We start from the raw sequence: 20,114 nt of genomic DNA, 5'->3' as shown, positions 1-20,114 counted from the left end.
CGTACTTTTTTTTTTTTTTTTTTTTTTTTTTTTTTTTTTTTTTTTTTAGATCAGTGCTGATGGCTATGAAGTGGAAAATATCATCTCCGAAGACCTTGCTAGAAGGAACCGAGGGTTTCGCTGTGAATACTTTATTAAGCCTCCTGTGCACATAACCATCACTTTCCCATTTAACATAGACATATGTAGGATAAACATAGACACGTCCTCCGGGGGTCACCCCCCATTCACAGGAATGGACATTTTTACGGCTACCTCCACCAGCAAAATGTGTTGGAACAGCCAGGAGTGCGGTCAGCCTGCTATGGTTTGCCAAGGAGCGGACAAAGAACTGTTTGCTTTGGTAGGTAAAGTGCTGCTGAGAAATCAAAGCAAGGCTACATTCAATAACCGAGGCTTCAAGCCTAGACACCCATTCCATCATACCGATAACGTGATATCTTACCATGGATCTTCATGCCAGGATCTCTGGAATAAAGGCCAGTACTCTCTTGGCAATGTCACCCATCTGAAGATCTGTATAACTCACATTGCTGGTGGTGCTCCTTGCTCTATAAAGAGGGTGGAGGTTTGGGGTCAGCCCGCTAAGACATGTCCCAAAGAAGTGGTGGAGAGTGTGTACCAGGTTGCCTTTATGAGCCTCCCCAATAGTTTTGGGCAGCCCCGACCTGCCTCGCCTATGGAAAGTAACCACTTGTCTTACAATAACTCGGACAACGCACAACACAGCCTAAGCGAACTTGCCAATATTCTCCAAGATGTGCCAGAGGAATTTCTGGATCCAATTACACTGGAAATCATGACTTTCCCCATGATTCTGCCATCCGGGAAGGTTGTTGACCAAAGCACACTTGATAAATGCAACCAAAGTGAAGCATCATGGGGTAGAATGCCAAGTGACCCATTTACTGGAGTTCCGTACACTTCCCAATCTCAGTCCCTTCCCCACCCCTCTCTGAAAGCCAGGATAGACTATTTCCTCCTTCAGCACAGAGTCCCTGGGTCTAATCTACTGGGGAGGGCAAGACCAGGGGGACCAGTGACGCCTTCTGCCATAGCTTTGTCTTCCATGAAGAGGAAGGTGGAGTGGATGGAGGATTCAGCCAATGACGGTGATAACGTAGACACATATTTCTCAGCTGTTAGCGGCCTCTGCTCTTCTACCTCAGATTTTAGTACAAAAAAGATGAAGATTGAAGGGGATTGTCAAATGTCACAGATGGATTGCTCAAATTCAGGTATCTGCTAAGCTATTCGCAAAGCCAACTGCGTGTGACCTTTTTTTGCATGCTTTGAAGTCCTGCTTACTTTTTAGTGCATAGATTGTTTAAAAGCTGATCTCTTCAACTGCTACATCTGCAGAACAGTTTGTTCTGTTGAAAAAATGGACTTACTGGCCAGATCACCAGGTGAAAATAAAGGAAAGGGAGCCTAAAAAAAAAAACAAAAACAAAATGCAGCCATCGCATCTAAGAATTTGTGAGCTGCAGTATATTTGTTGGCTTTTGGGTTTTATACTGACATAAGTCACTCAGGACTAAAAATGCAGTTGCTGCTGATGTCTGGAGCGCCTCCCCTCCACATTTGGTACCTTTCAGGTGAGAGGGGGCAACGGGTACCTGGTTTTGACCGGTAACCATTCCCTCTTTCGGTTGACTTTGCTGGCAAAGCATCAGAAAGGAGGACACCAAGTCTTTGTGGGTTCCAGACTTCAGTCATTGCCAGTAAAAGATTCTGTACAAAATATTAAAAATTAACGTTTTATTTATGATATTTGTCCAATTACATTTGAGACCCTGAAAATAGGGGGACTGTGTAAAAATGGTTGCAGTTCCTAAAATGTGTACTTGATATTTTATGTTCAACCCCTTAAATTAAAGCTGAAATTCTGTACTTCAAATTCATTTGGATTGTTTCATTTTAATTTAATTCTGGTGGCATACAGAGGCAAAAGTATGAAAATTGTGCCTGTGTCCAAATATATATATGTGGACCTAACCTGTGTATATACACACACTAACCATACACACGCACACTCACAAAAGTGAGTACACACCTAATTTTTGTAAATATTTTATTATATCCTTTTTATGTGACAACACTGGAGAAATGACACTTTGCTACAATGTAAAGTAGTGAGTGTAGAGCTTGTATAACACCACACACTTCATCAAATTGGTCTGCATTGCTGTCATCCCAGAAGGAAGCCTCTTCTAAAGATGATGCACAAGAAAGCCTGCAAACAGTTTGCTGAAGACAAGCAGACTAAGAACATGGATTACTGGAACCATGTCCTGTGGTCTGATGAGACCAAGATAAACTTATTTGGTTCAGATGGTGTCAAACGTGTGTGGTGGCAACCAGGTGAGGAGTACAAAGACAAGTGTGTACAGTCAAGCATGGTGTTGGGAGTGTCATGGTCTGGGGCTGCATGAGTGCTGTCATAACTGGGGAGCTACAGTTCATTGAGGGAACCATGAATGCCAACATGTACTGTGACATACTGAAGCAGAGCATGATCCCCTCCCTTCAGAGACTGGGCCGCAGGGCAGTATTCCAACATAACAAACCCAAACACACCTCCAAGATGACCACTGCCTTGCTAAAGAAGCTGAGGCTAAAGGTGATTGACTGGCCAAGCATGTCTCCAGACCTAAACCCTATTGAGCAACTGTGGGGCATCTTCAAATGGAAGGTGGAGAAGCGCAAGGTCTCTAACATCCACCAGCTCCATGATGTCGTCATGGAGGAGTGGAAGAGGACTCCAGTGGCAACCTGTGAAGCTCTGGTGAACTCCATGCCCAAAGAGGGTTAAGACAGTGCTGGAAAATAATGGCGGCCACACAAACTATTGACACTTTTGGGCCCAATTTGGACATTTTCACTTAAGGGTGTACTCACTTGTTGCCAGGAGTTTAGACGTTAATGGCTGTGTTGAGTTATTTTGAGGGGACAGCAAATTTACACTGTTATACAAGCTGTACACTCACTGCTTTGTCGCAAAGTGTAATTTCTTCAGTGTTGTCACATGAAAAGATAAAATATTTACAAAAATACGCACATGTAAATTATATACTACTGTAATAGACTGAATTATTGGATTTTAAACTAGGGCTTATTTTCGTGGTAGGGCTTATATTGCAGCACTCCTGGAAAATAACAGTAGGTCTTATTTTTGGGGTAGGTCCTATTTTCCTTGGGAGTGGAATGCCTCCTCTTTCCCTCCAGCCGGCTGTCTCCTCTGGCCCAGGGCCATTTTAATGCATGGGCCAAACTGGGCATTGACTACGTGGGTGGGATCTGTAGTGCTCCAATCACAGGGAGAGGAGAGCCTGCGGGGATCGGAGCAGTAGACAACCCTCCCAGCACAAGTGGCAAAGGTAAGATCATGCCACAATCTTGGGGGGTATTGTGGATGGGTTGGGGTTCTGGGGAGGGGCAGGCTCCCCCCTTTCAATTCTTCCACCAACCTTTACACTTGCCGGCAGTCTCCCATCCCCACATGGTACACATCTTTAGCATGTTATTAACAGCTCCTCCTCCCCCATCCCATTCCCTTACAGCTATGATGTGCATAGTGTATAGCTAGCTATTGCAACTCCATTCCTACCATGGCATTTCACAGGTCGGAACTGCAACCAGTAGCTAGCTATACACTGTGCACATTGTAGCTGTAAGGTAATCGGATTTCAGCTCCTGTGTGGGGAGCAGGAACTCAGCCTTTTCTATCCCAACTCTACCACCCCACAATCCCTATTTCACCCCACCCTCAACTACCCTGCCCTAATTTACCCCTGTACTCTTCTTTTTTCCAAGTACTTGCTGATACCAATTAATTATCAGTACTCTGTGTTAAATAAATGGTATCGGTGCATTATCTAAAAAATAAGTAAATTAAAATTTTATTTTAATAATTTTTTGTGAATTATATAAGTATTAGCCCCCTTTCTGATTTTTGCATATTTGTGTCACACTTAAATGATCATCAAACAAATTTTTTTACATAAAGATAACCTGAGTAAATACAAAATGCAGTTTTTAAATGGAAAAAAAAGCTATCCTCACCTTCCAGGATGGCAACACATGAGATGAGAGGCTCCTCCCTATAGGAAACACAATCAGTTCACAGCTGTTTAAAAGGCCCCACCTTACCCCTTGTCCCTCCAGTATTGATTGTGTTTCTCTCACAGCGAAACGTTTGTGGTGTGTTTTTTTTTTTTTTTTTTTTTTCTGGTCAGAGAAAGTCAGGTGGTACCCCTGTGAGCCAGGTTTAGGAATGCTGGTGAGGGCTGCACTAACCTGCCGCCTCAATGGCATTTGTGCAGGTGGTCTGGGCATAATGCACGCCGCTCAACAGCTCAGGTCTCCTGTCTTCCCCTGTGTGCAGTGGGCACCATTTTGCTGCGGTCCAAACGATGCAAGACACCAAGGGGAGGACTTGGTGCGCTCCAAGCCTCATTCTCATGACCCAGGAAGTGGGCCTAAAGCGCAGAGGAGACATCAGACCCGCGTGGCTGCGGAGGCTGAAGGGCTTTCCTTTCTCACCAAAGTGAGAGGTGGGAAAATGCAGCGCTCGATTCATTGTTAACATTTATATTTACATTCATTAAGTCCATAAATGTCAACTATGGTGATATATAATGTGATAAACAAATCATAAAGTCTTAATCTGGGGTGAGTGTATTAAATGTCCACTTGTGTCGACACAATGGACTTGATTCATTGAGCGCTGCATTTTCCCACCTCTCACTTTCATTGTTTGTTTTTGTCACAACGTATGCGGCTGCTGTAGAGCTCAGTGTTTTTGTATTTCTTTCTCACCAAAGCTCAGCCAGCTGCAAGGAGCGGAAAGTCTGTCTGAGCCCACCTCATGAAGGAGGATGGAAAGACGGCACAGGTGGCTGCAGGCAAGAGCGAGCGCGGCCGGGTGGCATTTTACCTACTATAGGGGGTAACGCCAGATTAAGTAAACCCCCATGCTCTCACCTCCTGGGGATGGGGGCTTGCAGCCATGATACAGGGGTCAGGAAGAGTGACTGTTGGTGGTCTCTCCTTCTCTTGCAGATTCCCCAAGCGGAGCGCAGGAGGTCTCTGACAAACCACCTTCTACATCCGCTAGCACTAGTGCCAGTAAAAAGTGTGGTAACTACAGGGTGCCCAGTCTTTGTTATTGAATCATAAACACTGATCTTACCTGAGGCAAGTGAGGCCTGCAGTTCTTTAGATGTTCTAGGTTCCCCTATGACCTCCTGGATGAGTTGTCGTCAGGCTCTTGGAGTAATTTTTGTAGGCCAGCCACTCCTGGGAAGGTTCACCACTGTTCCAAGTTATCCCCATTTGTGGATAATGGCTCTCCCCATGGTTCACTGGAGTGAAAGCCTTAGAAATGGCCTTGAAACCCTTCCTAGACCAATACATGTACATTACTTTGTTTCTAAATTGTTCTTGTTTTTTTTTTTAATTTTTTTAGATTGTGGCTTTTTATGATCTGTTGGCATGCTTCAATTTGTCAGACAGCTTCTATTTATGTGATTTCTTGATTCAACAGGTCTGGCAGTAATCGTGCCTGGGTGTGGCATTTAACTTTGCTTTCCAAAAAATTGTGGCACAGTTCATTCATGATTCAGCATGGGAGGGGACAATTACTTTTTCACATAGGGCCAGGCAGGTTTGAACAGCTTTTTTCCCTTAATAAATGAAATCGTAATATAAAAACTGCATCTTGGATTTACTCGGGTTATCTTTGTGTGATATTAATTTGTTTGAACTGAATCATTTAAGTGTGAGAAATATGCAAAAAAAATAAAAATCAGGAAGGGGGCAAATACTTTTTCACAGCACTATGTATGTATGTATGTATCCCACTTTTTAAGGGACCAAAGGTAATGGGACAGATTAACAATCATCCATCAAACTTTCACTTTATAATACTTGGTTGCAAATCCTTTGCAGTCAATTACAGCCTGAAGTCTGGAACGCATAGACATCACCAGACGCTGGGTTTCATCCCTGGTGATGCTCTGCCAGGCCTCTACTGCAACTCTCTTAATTTCCTGCTTGTTCTTGGGGCATTTTCCCTTCAGTTTTGTCTTCAGCAAGTGAAATGCATGCTCAATCGGATTCAGGTCAGGTGATTTACTTGGCCATTGCATAACATTCCACTTCTTTCCCTTAAACTCTTTGGTTGCTTCCACAGTATGCTTCGGGTCATTGTCCATCTGCACTGTGAAACGCCGTCCAATGAGTTCTGAAGTATTTTGCTGAATATGAGCAGATAATATTGCCCGAAACACTTCAGAATTCATCCTGCTGCTTTTGTCAGCAGTCACATCAATAAATACAAGAGAACCAGTTCCATTGGCAGCCATACATGCCCACGCCATGACACGACCACCACCATGCTTCACTGATGAGGTGGTATACTTTGGATCATGAGCAGTTCCTTTCCTTCTCCATACTCTTCCCATCACTCTGGTACAGGTTGATCTTGGTCTCATCTGTCCATAGGATGTTGTTCCAGATGTTGTTTGGCAAACTCTAATCTGGTCTTCCTGTTTTTGAGGCTCACCAATGGTTTACATCTTGTGGTGAACCCTCTGTATTCACTCTGGTGAAGTCTTCTCTTGATTGTTGACTTTGACACACATACACCTACCTCCTGGAGAGTGTTCTTGATCTGGCCAACTGTTGTGAAGGGTATTTTCTTCACCAGGGAAGAATTATTCAGTCATCCACCACAATTGTTTTGTTTTCCTTGGTCTTCCGGGTCTTTTGGTGTTGCTGAGCTCACTGGTGAGTTCTTTCTTTTTAAGGATGTTCCAAACAGTTGATTTGGCCACACCTAATGTGTTTGCTATCTTTCTGATGGGTTTGTTTTGTTTTTTCAGCCTAATGATGGCTTCCTTCACTGATAGTGACAGCTCTTTGGATCTCATATTGAGAGTTGACAGTAACAGATTCCAAATGCAAATAGCACAGTGAAATTAACTCTGGACCTTTTCTCTGCTCCTTGTAAATGGGATAATGAGGGAATAACACACACCTGGCCATGGAACAGCTGAGCAGCCAACTGTCCCATTACTTTTGGTCCCCTAAAAAGTGGGAGGCACATATACAAACTGTTGTAATTCCTACACCGTTCACCTGATATGGATGTAAATACCCTCAAATTACAGCTGAAAGTCTGCAGTTAAAGCACATCTTGTTTCATTTCAAATCCCATTGTGGTGGTGTATAGAGCCAAAAAGATTAGAATTGTGTCCATGTCCCAATATGAGAGAGAGAGAGATTTTTATTTGATCCCCTGCTTATTTTGTACACTTGCCCACTGAGAAATGATCAGTCTATAAATTTAGTGGTAGGTTTTATTTTAAGTGAGCGACAGAATAACAAAAATATCCAGAAAAACGCATTTCTAAAAAGTTTTATAAATGGCTTTGCATTTTAATGAGTGAAATAGGTATTTGATCCATGATCAATCTGCAACATTTCTGGTTCCCAGGTGTCTTCTATACAGGTAATGAGCTGAGATCAGGACACCTGTTCACAGAAGCAATCAAGCAGATTCCAATCTCTCCACCATGGCCAAGACCAAAGAGCTGTCCAAGGATGTCAGGGGCAAGATTGTAGATCTACACAAGGCTGGAATGGGCCACAAGACCATCGCCAAGCAGCTTGGTGAGAGGGTGACAACAGTGCGATTATTCCCAAATGGAAGAAACACAAAATAACTGTCAATCTCTCTCGGTCTGGGACTCCATGCATGATCTCACCTTGTGGAGTTTCAGTGATCATGAGAATGGTGAGGAATTGGCCCAGGACTACACGGGAGAATCTTGCTAATGATCTCAAGACAGCTGGGACCATAGTCACCAAGAAAACAACTGGAAACGCACAACTCCGTGAAGGAGTGAAATCCTGCTGCGTCCGCATGGTCCCCCTGCTCAAGAGAGCACATATACAGGCCCATCTGAATTTTGCTAATGAACATCTAAACGATTCAGAGGAGAACTGGGTTAAAGTGTTTTGGTCAGATGAGACTAAAATTTACCTTTTTGACATCAACTCAACTGGCCGTGTTTAGTGGAGGGGGAATGCTGTCTCTGACCCCAACAACACGATCCCCACCGTCAATCATGGAGGTGGAAACATTATGCTTTGGGCGTGTTTTTCTGCTAAGGGGACAGGATAACTTCACTGCATGAAGGGGATGATGGACGGGGCCATATACCGTTAAATCTTGGGTGAGAACCTCCTTCCCTCAGCCAGGGCTTCGAAAATGGGTAGTGGATGGGTATTCCAGCATGACAATGACCCAAAACCCACAGCTAAGGAAAAAGAATGGCTCAAGAAGAAGTGCATTAAGGTCCTGGAGTGGCCTAGCCAGCCTCCAGACCTTAATCCCCTAGAAAATATGTGGAGGGAGCTGAAGGTTTGAGCTAACAAACTTCAGCCTCAAAACCTTAATGACTTGGAGAAGATCTGCAAAGAGAAGCTGTACAAAATCTCTCTTGAGATGTGTGCAAACCTGGTGGCCAACTACAAGAAATGTCTGACCTCTGTGATTGCCAACAAAGGTTTTGCCACCAAGTACCAAGCATGCTTCCGGAACGAATTATGCTCTCAATCCAAGGTTTTACTGTAATAAGTCATGTTTTGTGAAAGGGTCACATACTTATTTCCCTCATTAAAATGCAGATCAATTTATAACTTTTTTGAAATGTGCTTTTCTGGATATTTTTTGTTCGCACACTGTTAAAACCAACCCACCATTAAAATTATAGAATGATCATTTCTTTTTCAGTGGGCAAATGTGCAAAATCAGCAGGGGATCAAATAATTTTTTCCCTCACTGTGTGTGTGTGTGTGTGTGTGTATGTATATATATGTGTGTGTGTGTGTGTGTGTGTGTGTGTGTGTGTGATTATATATAGATAGAGATATATATATATATATATATATATATATATATATATATATATATATATATATATATATATATATATATATATATCTATCACACACACACACACACAGCTTTTGGCTGTAGGGGTGCAACGGATCGTCGCCGATCCGTGATCCGAACGGGTCAACCTGTTCGGATCGGCACACCACGCGATCCGCTGCCTCGGCCTTAGGAAAGGCCGCGGCTTTGGCCTAGCTCCGGAGCAGCGGCCATCTTGGTACACCCGGTGGCCGTTTACCACGTGATCGCTCCGTCAAATGATGGAGCGATCACTTGTAAACAAACCGGCGTCATGACGCCGGTTCCTCTCTCCCCTCTGTGTACTGATCTGTACAGTGGAGGGGAGAGATCAGATGGCAGCAACGCTGTGGGCTGGATCTGTAGTGCCCACAGCGCTGCTCTGACAATTGCAGTCACATCCATATTCTGCCCATACTCTTCAATACTCTGCCGTACTCTGCCATACCCAGCCATACTTTGCCATTCTCTGCGATACCTAGCCATGCTCAGCCATACCCAGCCATACTCAGTGGATATTACAGTGGGGGAGAGGATGTGGCTATTACAGTGGGGACTATATGGTGGTGGAATTTTCACAGGTTTTTGCAAATTCAATTATTTGCTAATCCGAAAAATGATCCGATCCGTGACTCCGATCCGTGAGTTTTTTGATCCGTTGCACCCCTATTAGGCTGCAACATGTGTGAAAATCAAATCAATTGCACCATACACGTGCGGTATCACAAAGATTCAGAGTAAGAGCAACAATTCATGGCTAACTCTAAACTGATAATCTGTAAAGGCTTTTAAAGCATCACCTATAAAGCATTTTAGGTACCATCGTTTTATTGTTTTTGCAATTTCATGTTTACTACTCGATTACAACCTGCTGTCTTATATTTTCCAAAAAACCTTGAGTATAGAATTATGTTTTGCACAAAAATTAATTTGTGTAATTTTTTTTTTTTTTTTCTTGAAAATATGCATTTGATAAATGGCTGTGCAAATATTGTGCGACCTAAAAAATTGGAGCTAGCATCTTTTTATCTTCCAAGGTCTCTGCTTTCAGAAAATATATAGGGTTTTTTTTTTTTTTTTTGGGGGGGGGGGGGGGTTTACAGTAATTTCTAGCAAAAAAAGCAGATTTTTAATGTGTGCAAAAAATTGCCCCGGTAGGCAAGTGGTGAACCTTTACAACTACTTTATGGACTCAACATATAAGCAGTTTATAAAATTAATTAATTAATGTGAAGCGGGTTGTTGTGCCCTTTGAGGGAAACTGTTGATCACCTGTTGTTGTGACACCAACTTAAAAACAAAATCTGTTAAATAGGGCTGAAACAACTAATCGATTAATCGACAACTAATCTATTATGAAATTAATCGATTTACTATTTTCATAATCGATTAATCAGCCAGTAACATAATGGGGTTAAAACAACTAAAATGAGCACTTTATAGTACAAAAAGAGCAAATCGCTACTGTAAATATTACTTTCACTGCTCTACAGTAAAAAATAAACGCCTTACAGTAGTTATCTGCTTTTTTTTTTTTTTTTTGTTTTTTTGTTACTAAACATCTTAGACCTGGTTCACATCTATGTGTTGTTTTTTTTTTTTTTTTTTTTTTTTTTTTTTTTTTTTTTTTTTTTTTGGTGCTTTTTGCAGAAATGCACTACAGTTCATTTACATGTTTTCCTATGGGACACGTTCACATCTATGCTTTTTTTCAGCTGCTACGTATTTGGAAAGGGATAGGGACTTTTGCGTTAAAAAAAAAAAAGGTGCTTTTTTGGTTCAATATACTTCAATAGAGAAGCTGCAGAAAAGCATGTAATGCGATTTTGCAGCAATTTGTGTTTTGTTTTTTTTTTTTTTTTTTTGTTTTTGTTTTTGTTTTTTTTTTTATCTGCCCGACAACAAATTGCCCAAAAAAAAAAAATATGCAAATCGCAGCAAAAATCAAAACGCACAGCAAAAAAGCACTGCAGAAACAGATCAACAGCAAACTGCACAGGTGTGTACTGAGCCTTATGCTGGCCACACCGATCAATTTTCAGACGAGAATATTCAGACGAAAAATCTTACGTTCGCTGAATGAAAGAATGTTGTTTGAAATTTTTGCTTGTTTTTAACATTCTGTATTTAAAATGAATGTATTTTTGAATGAAAACCCACATACACTGTCTGAAAATTCCTTTGATCAAGAAGTTTTCTATTTCCAAATTTTCCCATCACTGTGGTTGAAAATGAACGTCAATTTGACCCCACTAATGATTGGAAAATCGAACGAACATTCTTAAACTGACTTTTTTTGTTTGAAGGAAGACCTTGTTTTTTAAATAAAAAAATTTGATCTGAGTCTGATGATATTTACCAGATTCATCATTTAATAGTATATACAGTGTATATCTCTCTTTTTAATAGTATATAGTGTATATCTCTCCTCTAATAGTATATACAGTATATCTCTAATAGTGTGTATATATAGTATATACAGTATATCTCTCCTAATAGTGTATATACAGTATATCTCCAATAGTGTGTGTATATATAGTATATACAGTATATCTCTCCTAATAGTGTATATACAGTATATCTCTCCTCTAATAGTATATACAGTATACCTCTGCTGTCTGTTCTCAGAGTGGATTAGAGATTTTGCTCCCTAACCATATAGTTGATTTATATTTACCATTGCATAGAGATATTTAAGAATAAATTGCCTTTTTTTTAAACTTTACATATTAACGAAATTATACACCACACTTTTTATTGTTTTGATTAATCGATTAAAAAAAAAAAAATTGGCCAGCTAATTGATTATGAAAATAGTCATTAGTTGCAGCCCTGCTGTTAAAAGTGAAGAACTCTAGTAAAGCTTGTGAATGCAACTCCATGATTTTGTTTTGTTCTGTATTTGTGAACAGAGTCAATATCGCATGAACAGCGGCTTACACAAAGTCTGGACCAGGCTCTCACCTCCGCCCTGGGCTCCATGCCCACATACACTGCGAAATTTATGAAGAATCAACAACAGGGATTTCATGAAGAGAGTGCCAGCAGCTCGTCCTGTGCTGCAGGCTTCACTGTGACCGGTACTGACCGCATATCACTCGCTCTTCTTTTACCATTTCACTAGAAGTCTGTTCATCTTCCTAAAGTATAACTAAAGGCAAAACTTTTTTTATTATATTTTATTTTTTTGTGGAGAGGGGTTAATTGCTGGGGAGATTCACTCCCTCTATTTTGTTAAGTTTACCATTATCGCTGAAAATGAAAAAAGAGTTGTACATTTTGGAGTCCCCCCGGAAGAGTATAATAAGGGAATTGTTCCAATGGGGACACTAGTTGTGCTGACAACGAGGGATTCCCTCACTTTGGTAAGATTTCCTTCACTTCCTGTTATGGGACAGGAAGTAAACGACTGATGCTTAAAAAAAACCTACCAGAGATTTTAACCCTTCCTTACTCCAAAATGGAAACAACGTTTAGCCTTTTTTAGTTTTATTTTAACAGGCCAGTTTGTTGTTTTGGTTTATTGTTATTCGACCAGCTACTCATTTTGTTCGTTAACAGCTGTATTTGATCATTTTTTTTTTTTTCAAAGCTAAAATCCGTTTTTCCTGCTACACGATTTGTCAGTTTGTTGAGTTTATGTGATCGGGCACCTCTGCCAAATAGCACAGTCGGGTCAGTGATCAGAATTTTCTGTACAACAAGCTCTGCTCTATAGGCTTTGTAATTTTCATTATTCAGTAATGAAATGGCTTATAAGTAACCACTTCAGCAGCGGCGCTATTGGCTCCCGCTGCTGTCAATCAAATTCAGTTGGCAATTCAGGAGAGAGGGGGACAGGGCCAAACCGTAGCCCCGTGTCTGAATGGACACACGGAGCTGTGACTCGACTCAGGTGCCCCAAAAGCTTGCTGTGGGAGCACTTGAGGGGAGGGAGGGGCCAGGAGCAGTGAAGAGGGACCCAAGAAGAGGAGGATCTGGGCTGCTGTGTGCAAAACCAACTGCACAGAGGAGAAGTATAACTAGTTTTTTTTTAAATAACAAACATGACTTTACAATTACTTTAAAGTAGAGTTTGAGAGTTGGGGGGGTTGTGGTAAAAAAAAAAAAAAAATGGCTGTAATGCCGCTTTAACCATGAAGTTATATGCTGCCACCTTCAGGTGAGGTTACTGGCAGACAAAGTTGTTGGCCCATATAACTCCTTCCATTCCCATCAATCCTCAGTTTTTTTCTAGTGTCCTTAGGTGACGGACACCATCTTTTTTGCTGACAGCGGGTTTCTGGCTTGTAATTCCGATATTGGCAGATTGAAGACTCGCTTGGTTCTTCACATGGAGAAATCCTTTCTCCCCCTGGCTGCATTGACGCTTCTGTGGCAGAACGATCGTAACTACTTATTCTGTTGCTCCTCTGTAGCACCCTGGGGAACTATACCTGGACCACCACCACATAGGAAGATTCAAGGTAGCCTGTATTGTTACCTTTGACACTGAACTCTGCATTTTGCACTCACCCTTGGTACAGTAACGCAATGTGGTGCAGGTAGCCACAGAGTGCTCTGCAGGTCCAGGACTGTGGCAATCCAAATCCTGACAGTGGTAGCCCCTAAAGACCCTCCCCATGGAGGAGAGGGTATGCCTTCCTGAAGCAAAGTGAAGTTACTACTTGGTGGATTTTTTTGTTTTTCATAGAAATTTTTTTTTTATACTAGTAATGGTGGCGATCAGCGACTTATAGAGGGACTGTGATATTGCGGCATCTGCCGGGCCTGCTGATTGGCTCCCGCTGAGATTGGCGTGCGCCCAAGACCCAGAAGTGTCAGATCACGTACCCAGGTACGTGATCTGGCGCAGAGAAGCCGCCTTAAATAAATCTACGGTGGGCGGTCGCTAAGCGGTTAAACTGTCATACAGCCTCTAGTTAATCACCGGGACCAGATAGCTTGCATCCGAGGGTACTTGGGGGAACTCAGTCAAGTAATTGCCAGACCGTTGTTCCTAATTTTTACTGACCGTCTACTGACTGGAATGGTACCAGCTGATTGTAGAAAAGCCAATGTAGCACCAATATTTAAAAAGGGCCCAAAATACATTCCTAGGACTTACAGACCAGTTAGCCTAACATCGATGGTATGTAAACTCTTGGAGGTGATAAGGGACTATTTACAAGATTTTAGTAATGACAATGGTATCATTAGCAGTAATCAGCATGGATTCATGAAGAATCGTTCTTGCCAAACCAATTTATTAACCATCTATGAGGAGGTGAGTTGCCATCTAGGTAAAGGAAGGCCAGTAGACGTGGTGTATCTGGATTTTGCAAAAGCATTTGAGACAGTTCTCCATAAACGTTTACTGTACAAAATAAGGTCCGTTGGCATGGACATGGCATGGGTGAGTACATGCATTGAAAACTGGCTACAAGGGCAAGTTCAGAGGGTGGTGATAAATGGGGAGTACTCGGCATGGTCAGGGGTGGGTAGTGGGGGTCCCCCAATCCGGTTTAATTTGTTCATAAATGACCTGGAGGATGGGGTAAATAGTTCAATCTCTGTATTTGCGGATGATACTAAGCTACTTCTCCGCAGGATGTGGAAACCTTGCAAAAAGATCTGAACAAATGGGGTGGGCAACTACATGACAAATGAGGTTCAATGTAGAAAAATGATTTTGGGTGGCAAAAATATGAATGCAATCTATACACTGGGGGGGTGAACCTCTGGGGGTCCTAGTAGATGATAGGCTCAGCAATGGCATGCAATGCCAAGCTGCTGCTAACAAAACAGAATATTGGCATGCATTAAAAAGGGGATCAACTCCAGAGATAAAACGATAATTCTCCCGCTCTACAAGACTCTGATCCGGCTGCACCTAGAGTATGCTGTCCAGTTCTGGGCACCAGTCCTCAGGAAGGATGTACTGGAAATGGAGCGAGTACAAAGAAGGGCAACTAAGCTAATAAAGCTTCTGGAGGACGTTGGTTATGAGGGAAGGTTGTGAGCACTGAACTTATTCTTTCAGGAGAAGAGACGCTTGAGAGGGGATGTGATTTCAAATTCCAAATACCGTACTGGTGACCCCACAATAGGGATTAAACATTTTTGCAGAAGGGAGTTTAACAAGACTCGTGGCCACTCAATAAAATTTAGAAGAAAAGAGGTTTAACCTTAAACTACATAGAGGGTTCTTTACTGTAAGAGCGGCAAGGATGTGGAATTCCCTTCCACAGGCGGTGGTCTCAGCGGGGAGCATCGATAGTTTCAAAAAACTATTAGATAAGCACCTGAATGACCACAACATACAGGGATATACAATGTAATCCTGACATAATCACACATAGGTTGGCCTTGATGGACTTCTTTTTTTTTTCAACCTCACCTACTATGTAGTTTGTTTTTTAAATGTGTAATAACCCCTCCTTTTTTTTTTTTTTTTTTTTTTTTTTTTTGATTCATGGTAAACGACATACACATGTTTTCAGTTTTAAGAACATAATTGCAGTGACTAATCGCTTTCCTTTCCTGTGACTTTCTGTGGATAACTTATTCTGTGTTTGTGTTTCAATGATAAGCCCTGTTGGTTAGTTGTCATGAACTCTTAGTAACGCTTTTCTCTGTGTTGTGTTTTTTTTTCTTTTTTTATTTCCAGCACACAATAGAGGCGACATGATTCAAGGCTGTGCTTCCTGTATGAAGACATTTTCAACTTACTGTAGAACAGAGCCCGTTTACCAGCTCTCCTGCGGCCACCTCATGTGTCGTCCTTGCTTAGGCGAAACGCAGAAAAGTTTCTCTATTGTGTGCAAGAATTGTAACGGGTCTGTGGCCACCCGCGATGTGCTGCGAGTCCATCTGTAAGTCACACAGGCTTGGAGGTTCTATCCAGGATTTCACTGGAAAGATTTCTGCGCACAGGTCCCCTCCGAGGACGTCATGCTTAACATAACCAATTTTTGCTGCTATTCTGTACAAACTTGTATGTGTTTACTTAGGTGGTCAAATTTGGAGGTTTAAACACACTGCTGAGGCAGCTTTTGCCTATCCATGCTTAAAAAAAAAAAAAAAAAAAAACCCTCCCCCAAAAAAGCGATTTTTATTATTATTTTTATTTTTTTGTGTTTACAGAGATTAATTGCTGTGCCAGCTTAAAACCACGTGGACACTGTCAAGGAATCTATATTGGAATTAAGTGCACTTGTGTATTGTGTGCCATATGCGTCCCTTGAAATAAAACTCTATTTAATTTCAAATTTGATATGGGCAGTAAAATTAGCAACTATTGTAATCCCTAAAGGGTAAGTTCACCTTTACAGAAAACTCTGTAAGGTGAACTTGCATAGGTCCCCCTCCTTGCCCCATCGCTGACCTGGACCATGGCAATCTCCGGTTCGAAGCCCTGGTATATCCACGCCAGGAGTCCTGGGACTTAGAAATCCCCTGAGGCGAATGTCCAAAACGTCCCTCGTCAGGATGGACGTTTTGGAGCATTCTAACTGGTCAGCTCCTTGGGCGGCGCCAACCAATCAGCAGCCGCATAGCCCATCCTGTCAGCTATGGAGAAGATGCGTGGCTGCAGAGAGGATTTCTAAGCCCAGGACACCTGGCACGGGTAAACCGGGTCTTAGAACCGGAGATTGTCGCGGTCAGGGGGACCGGGGGGGAGTGAGGAGGGGGGACCTGTGTAAGTTCACCTTACAGATTTTTCTGTAAAGGTGAACTTACACTTTAATCACTCTGCTCACGAATTGCTTGGCTGGTGTGACAAATTTTGCACAAGATCACTTTACCACAATGGCAGCCTAAAAGCTGACCATCGAAGGTTCTGTTATTTTTCTTCGCACAAACAAGGTGGAGGGAGGAATCTCATCGCTGGGACACTGTTTTCTGACGGGACCCACCACTGTCAGGATTTATTGATCAGCACTTTGATGATTGCCAAAAGTTTTTTTCAGCGTGTCCCTTTTGATCGACTTCTGTAGAGCAGGAAGAGCCACACATTGATCTGAATTTGGCCACTCCCTGTTTAAGCGACTGAATTTTGATCAGTGTATGGCCAGCTTAAAGTTTTATTGTCACTTTGCAATAGAAACCATTCAGTTTAAAATCAAAATGAAAGGCAAAATTACTTGTTTATCGATATAAAAAAAAAAAAAATATAAAAATATATATATATATATATATATATATATATATATATATATATATATATATATATATATATATATATATATATATATATATATATATATATATATATATATATATATATACTTTTTTTTTCTTTTTCCCTCTTTTATTTAAGTGGTCACATTCCCTATGAGTGGAGAAACAGCAGCAGACTGATCTTCCCAGTGAAAGGCTGTGCAGGGGGGGGGGGGGGGGGGCGCATGTCTGGAAGTGTCTGATCATTGGAGGAGAGCAGGCTGGCACAGCTAGACAAACTGACCACGTTGTACGCAGTCAGTTTTTGATAGGAAAGCAAGGGAACTGACGGGAACACCGGGGATTTCGCACAAAGGAAGCAACACAGAGGACCTTTATTCACTTTTTTTAGAAGTGATCACATTCCCTGTGGGAGGAGGAACAGCAGCACGCTGATCTTCCCAGAGAATGACTCTGCAGGAAGGGGCAGTGGGCGTGTCTGATCATTGGAGAAGAGGAAGCTGAGTGTGCGCACAGCTAGAGAACTAACCACGCTGTGCTCTCATACCTAGTGTGGTCAGTTTTTGATAGGAAAGCAAGGGGACTGGCAAGCACACCAGGGATTTCACACGAAGGAAGCAATACAAAGAACAGGAGACTTTTCCATACAAGTACATGGTACAGCAGGCACATATCAGGAATATGAAATGTTGGATTTACAGATTTTTTTTTTTTTTTTTTGTAAGGGAATCTATCATTTTAGCTCCACACAGTAATGCTTGCCTTACCCGTACTCCCCCACCACCCTGTTCACATGTTTGAGCCCTGAATCGAATCCCTGGGACGGTTCTATGTCAGAGCTTACACAGGTTAAGGATCCTCTCCCCTCCTCCACATGATGCTGTTCAGGCCTGGCTATTCAGGACTCAACACAAGGGCTGCATCTTGGAAGGATGGTGAAAAGGCGCATACCCTCCCCATTCATGAAAGTCCCAGGGATTTCCGAGAGCACCGTCAAGACAGACTGTGAACAGCACTTTGCAGCTTCAGGAGAGTGTTTTTTGTTAGGAAAACTTGTGACTTTGCCTGGGATGAGCAAAGCAACAGGTTCCCTTTTTAATTATGGATCATTATGCAATGCCAGCCATGTTGGTATTGATAGGTGGGCCAAAAACTGACTGCAGTGTGCCCCTATGGGTAGCAGGATGTAATTAATTTGCTTCTGTCCAAACATAGGTCCATTCAGCTGCATCGGAGCAAACGCAATATGTTTGTGTCCAGGTCGTCTTGCTGAACTGATTGGATGTGGGGGAGTCTAGGCAGACACATGTCAGTTTATATGCAGCCACTTATAGAGATTACACTGGGCCTTTTTTCCTCCATTACGGAATAAAAATTAAAAAAATTGGTATGGACATAGATGTCACATATGTGACATCCATTTCCTTTCTTGTCCGACTGAGCAGGGAATCAGTCTATCATCCACTACTGAGATAGAACAGACAGCGCCGATGTTAAAGGGGCCTAAAGTGTTGTGTAAGTCAGGCATGTAATGCTGATAATTCTTATTAAAGCAAAGTAGAGGGTAAAAAACATAAAATTGTGTTATTACTTTTGTTACACACCTTTTCCTGTATTATGTTCAGCTCTCTCCCCAGAAAAGCAAAAAGAGAAATAAAAAAAAAAAAAAAACATGGTATACTTACCTGCTCTGTGCAATGGTGTTGCACAGAGTGGTCCCGAACCTCCTGTTCTGGAGTCCCCTGCTGGCACCCTTAGCTCCTCCCATTCTCTTCTCCAAACGCCGCCAAAGAAAGCAGCTTCCTATGGTGGCGCACGTACGGGCTCACTCCTTAGGCAGACTGTGTGCATCCAAATATACACAGAGCGCGACAGTCCAGCCTTCTGCTGACAGGATTTTATTGACAGCAACAGGTACCAATGGCTCCCATTGCTGCCTCTCTGTCCTGTGAATGCAGGGAGGGAGACTCTTTAGACGGGCACAGCGCCTGGTGAGGTGACTATACAAAAAACTGAGACCTTTTACCTCAATGCAAGTAATGCATTAAGGTAAAAAATGTCCTGTCTTTGGAACCACTTTAAGTCATTTGTGCAAGGTTTCACACATTTTATAATTTGGTGGGATCTTAAAGTGGAGGGCCACCCTAAAACAAAAATATAGCATGAAAAATCGTGTAAAAAAAAAAAAAAAAAAATTTGAAAAATGTTCTTTTTTTTAAACTTACCTGAACCCTTGTTGCTAGGCAGTCTTCCTAATCTGCCTCTTCCTATTCTGCGGCGTGTCCTGCTCCTCGGTGGGCGGCCCCGTTGCCTTCTGGGAACTGTGTGTTCCCAGAAAACCACGGGGCCATTCACAGAGCGCTGCGCCACTCGTGCGTGCGCAGTAGGAAACTGGCAGTGAAGCCGCAAGGCTCCACTCCCTGTTTCCCTTAGTTAGGATGGCGGGGCCGGGACCCCAGAGCCGAGGGACGGGTCGGCCTCGGGCGGCCGACATTGCGGGCACCCAAGACAGGTAAGTACTTATTTAAAGTCAGCAGCTACAGTGTTTGTAGCTGCTGACTTTTAAAAAAATTATTTTCCTGGCCAGAATCTCGCTTTAACTGAAGTGTTTTGGCTCTTCAGAGGCTGCCCTTAGATCCTGTTCAGGATATTTCCTTATCGGTTCTTACACACAAAGTGGCCTTTCTCATTGTCACCTATTCGTGGAGGGTCTCTTAGGCAGGCCATACATGGGTCGAATTTCGAAAGAAGTTTCTTTTGAAAATCTTATTTAAGAATTTTTGTTTGTATTTCGTACCATTAGTGGGCTGCAATAACAGACGAATTTCGAGCGGCAATCAAATTTGAGTAATCGGACATGTTGGAAATTTTTTTTTTTTAAAACTCACGATTTTCTAATCAATGCTGGGAGAATCGTGCGAGAAATGTAATCGAAAAACAAATGCGTATGTGCAAGAAAAGAAAATTC

General features: G+C 42.2%; 1 protein-coding gene across 1 annotated transcript in view; it reads left to right on the top strand.

The window, feature by feature from the left end:
• Nucleotides 1-17,130, top strand: part of UBOX5 (U-box domain containing 5) — a 47,069-nt gene extending 29,939 nt beyond the window's left edge. The window contains exons 3-5 of the mRNA XM_073611023.1: nt 50-1,238; nt 11,896-12,063; nt 15,633-17,130. Of these exons, the coding sequence (XP_073467124.1) occupies nt 50-1,238; nt 11,896-12,063; nt 15,633-15,841 (1,566 nt within the window). The 3' untranslated portion in view covers nt 15,842-17,130. The remainder of the gene's footprint in view (nt 1-49; nt 1,239-11,895; nt 12,064-15,632) is intronic.
• The last annotated feature ends 2,984 nt before the right edge of the window (nt 17,131-20,114 follow it).

The sequence above is a fragment of the Aquarana catesbeiana genome, linkage group LG01, assembly GCF_042186555.1.
Source record: "Aquarana catesbeiana isolate 2022-GZ linkage group LG01, ASM4218655v1, whole genome shotgun sequence".
NCBI lineage: Eukaryota > Metazoa > Chordata > Amphibia > Anura > Ranidae > Aquarana > Aquarana catesbeiana.
This window is presented reverse-complemented; position numbering and strand designations above follow the sequence as displayed.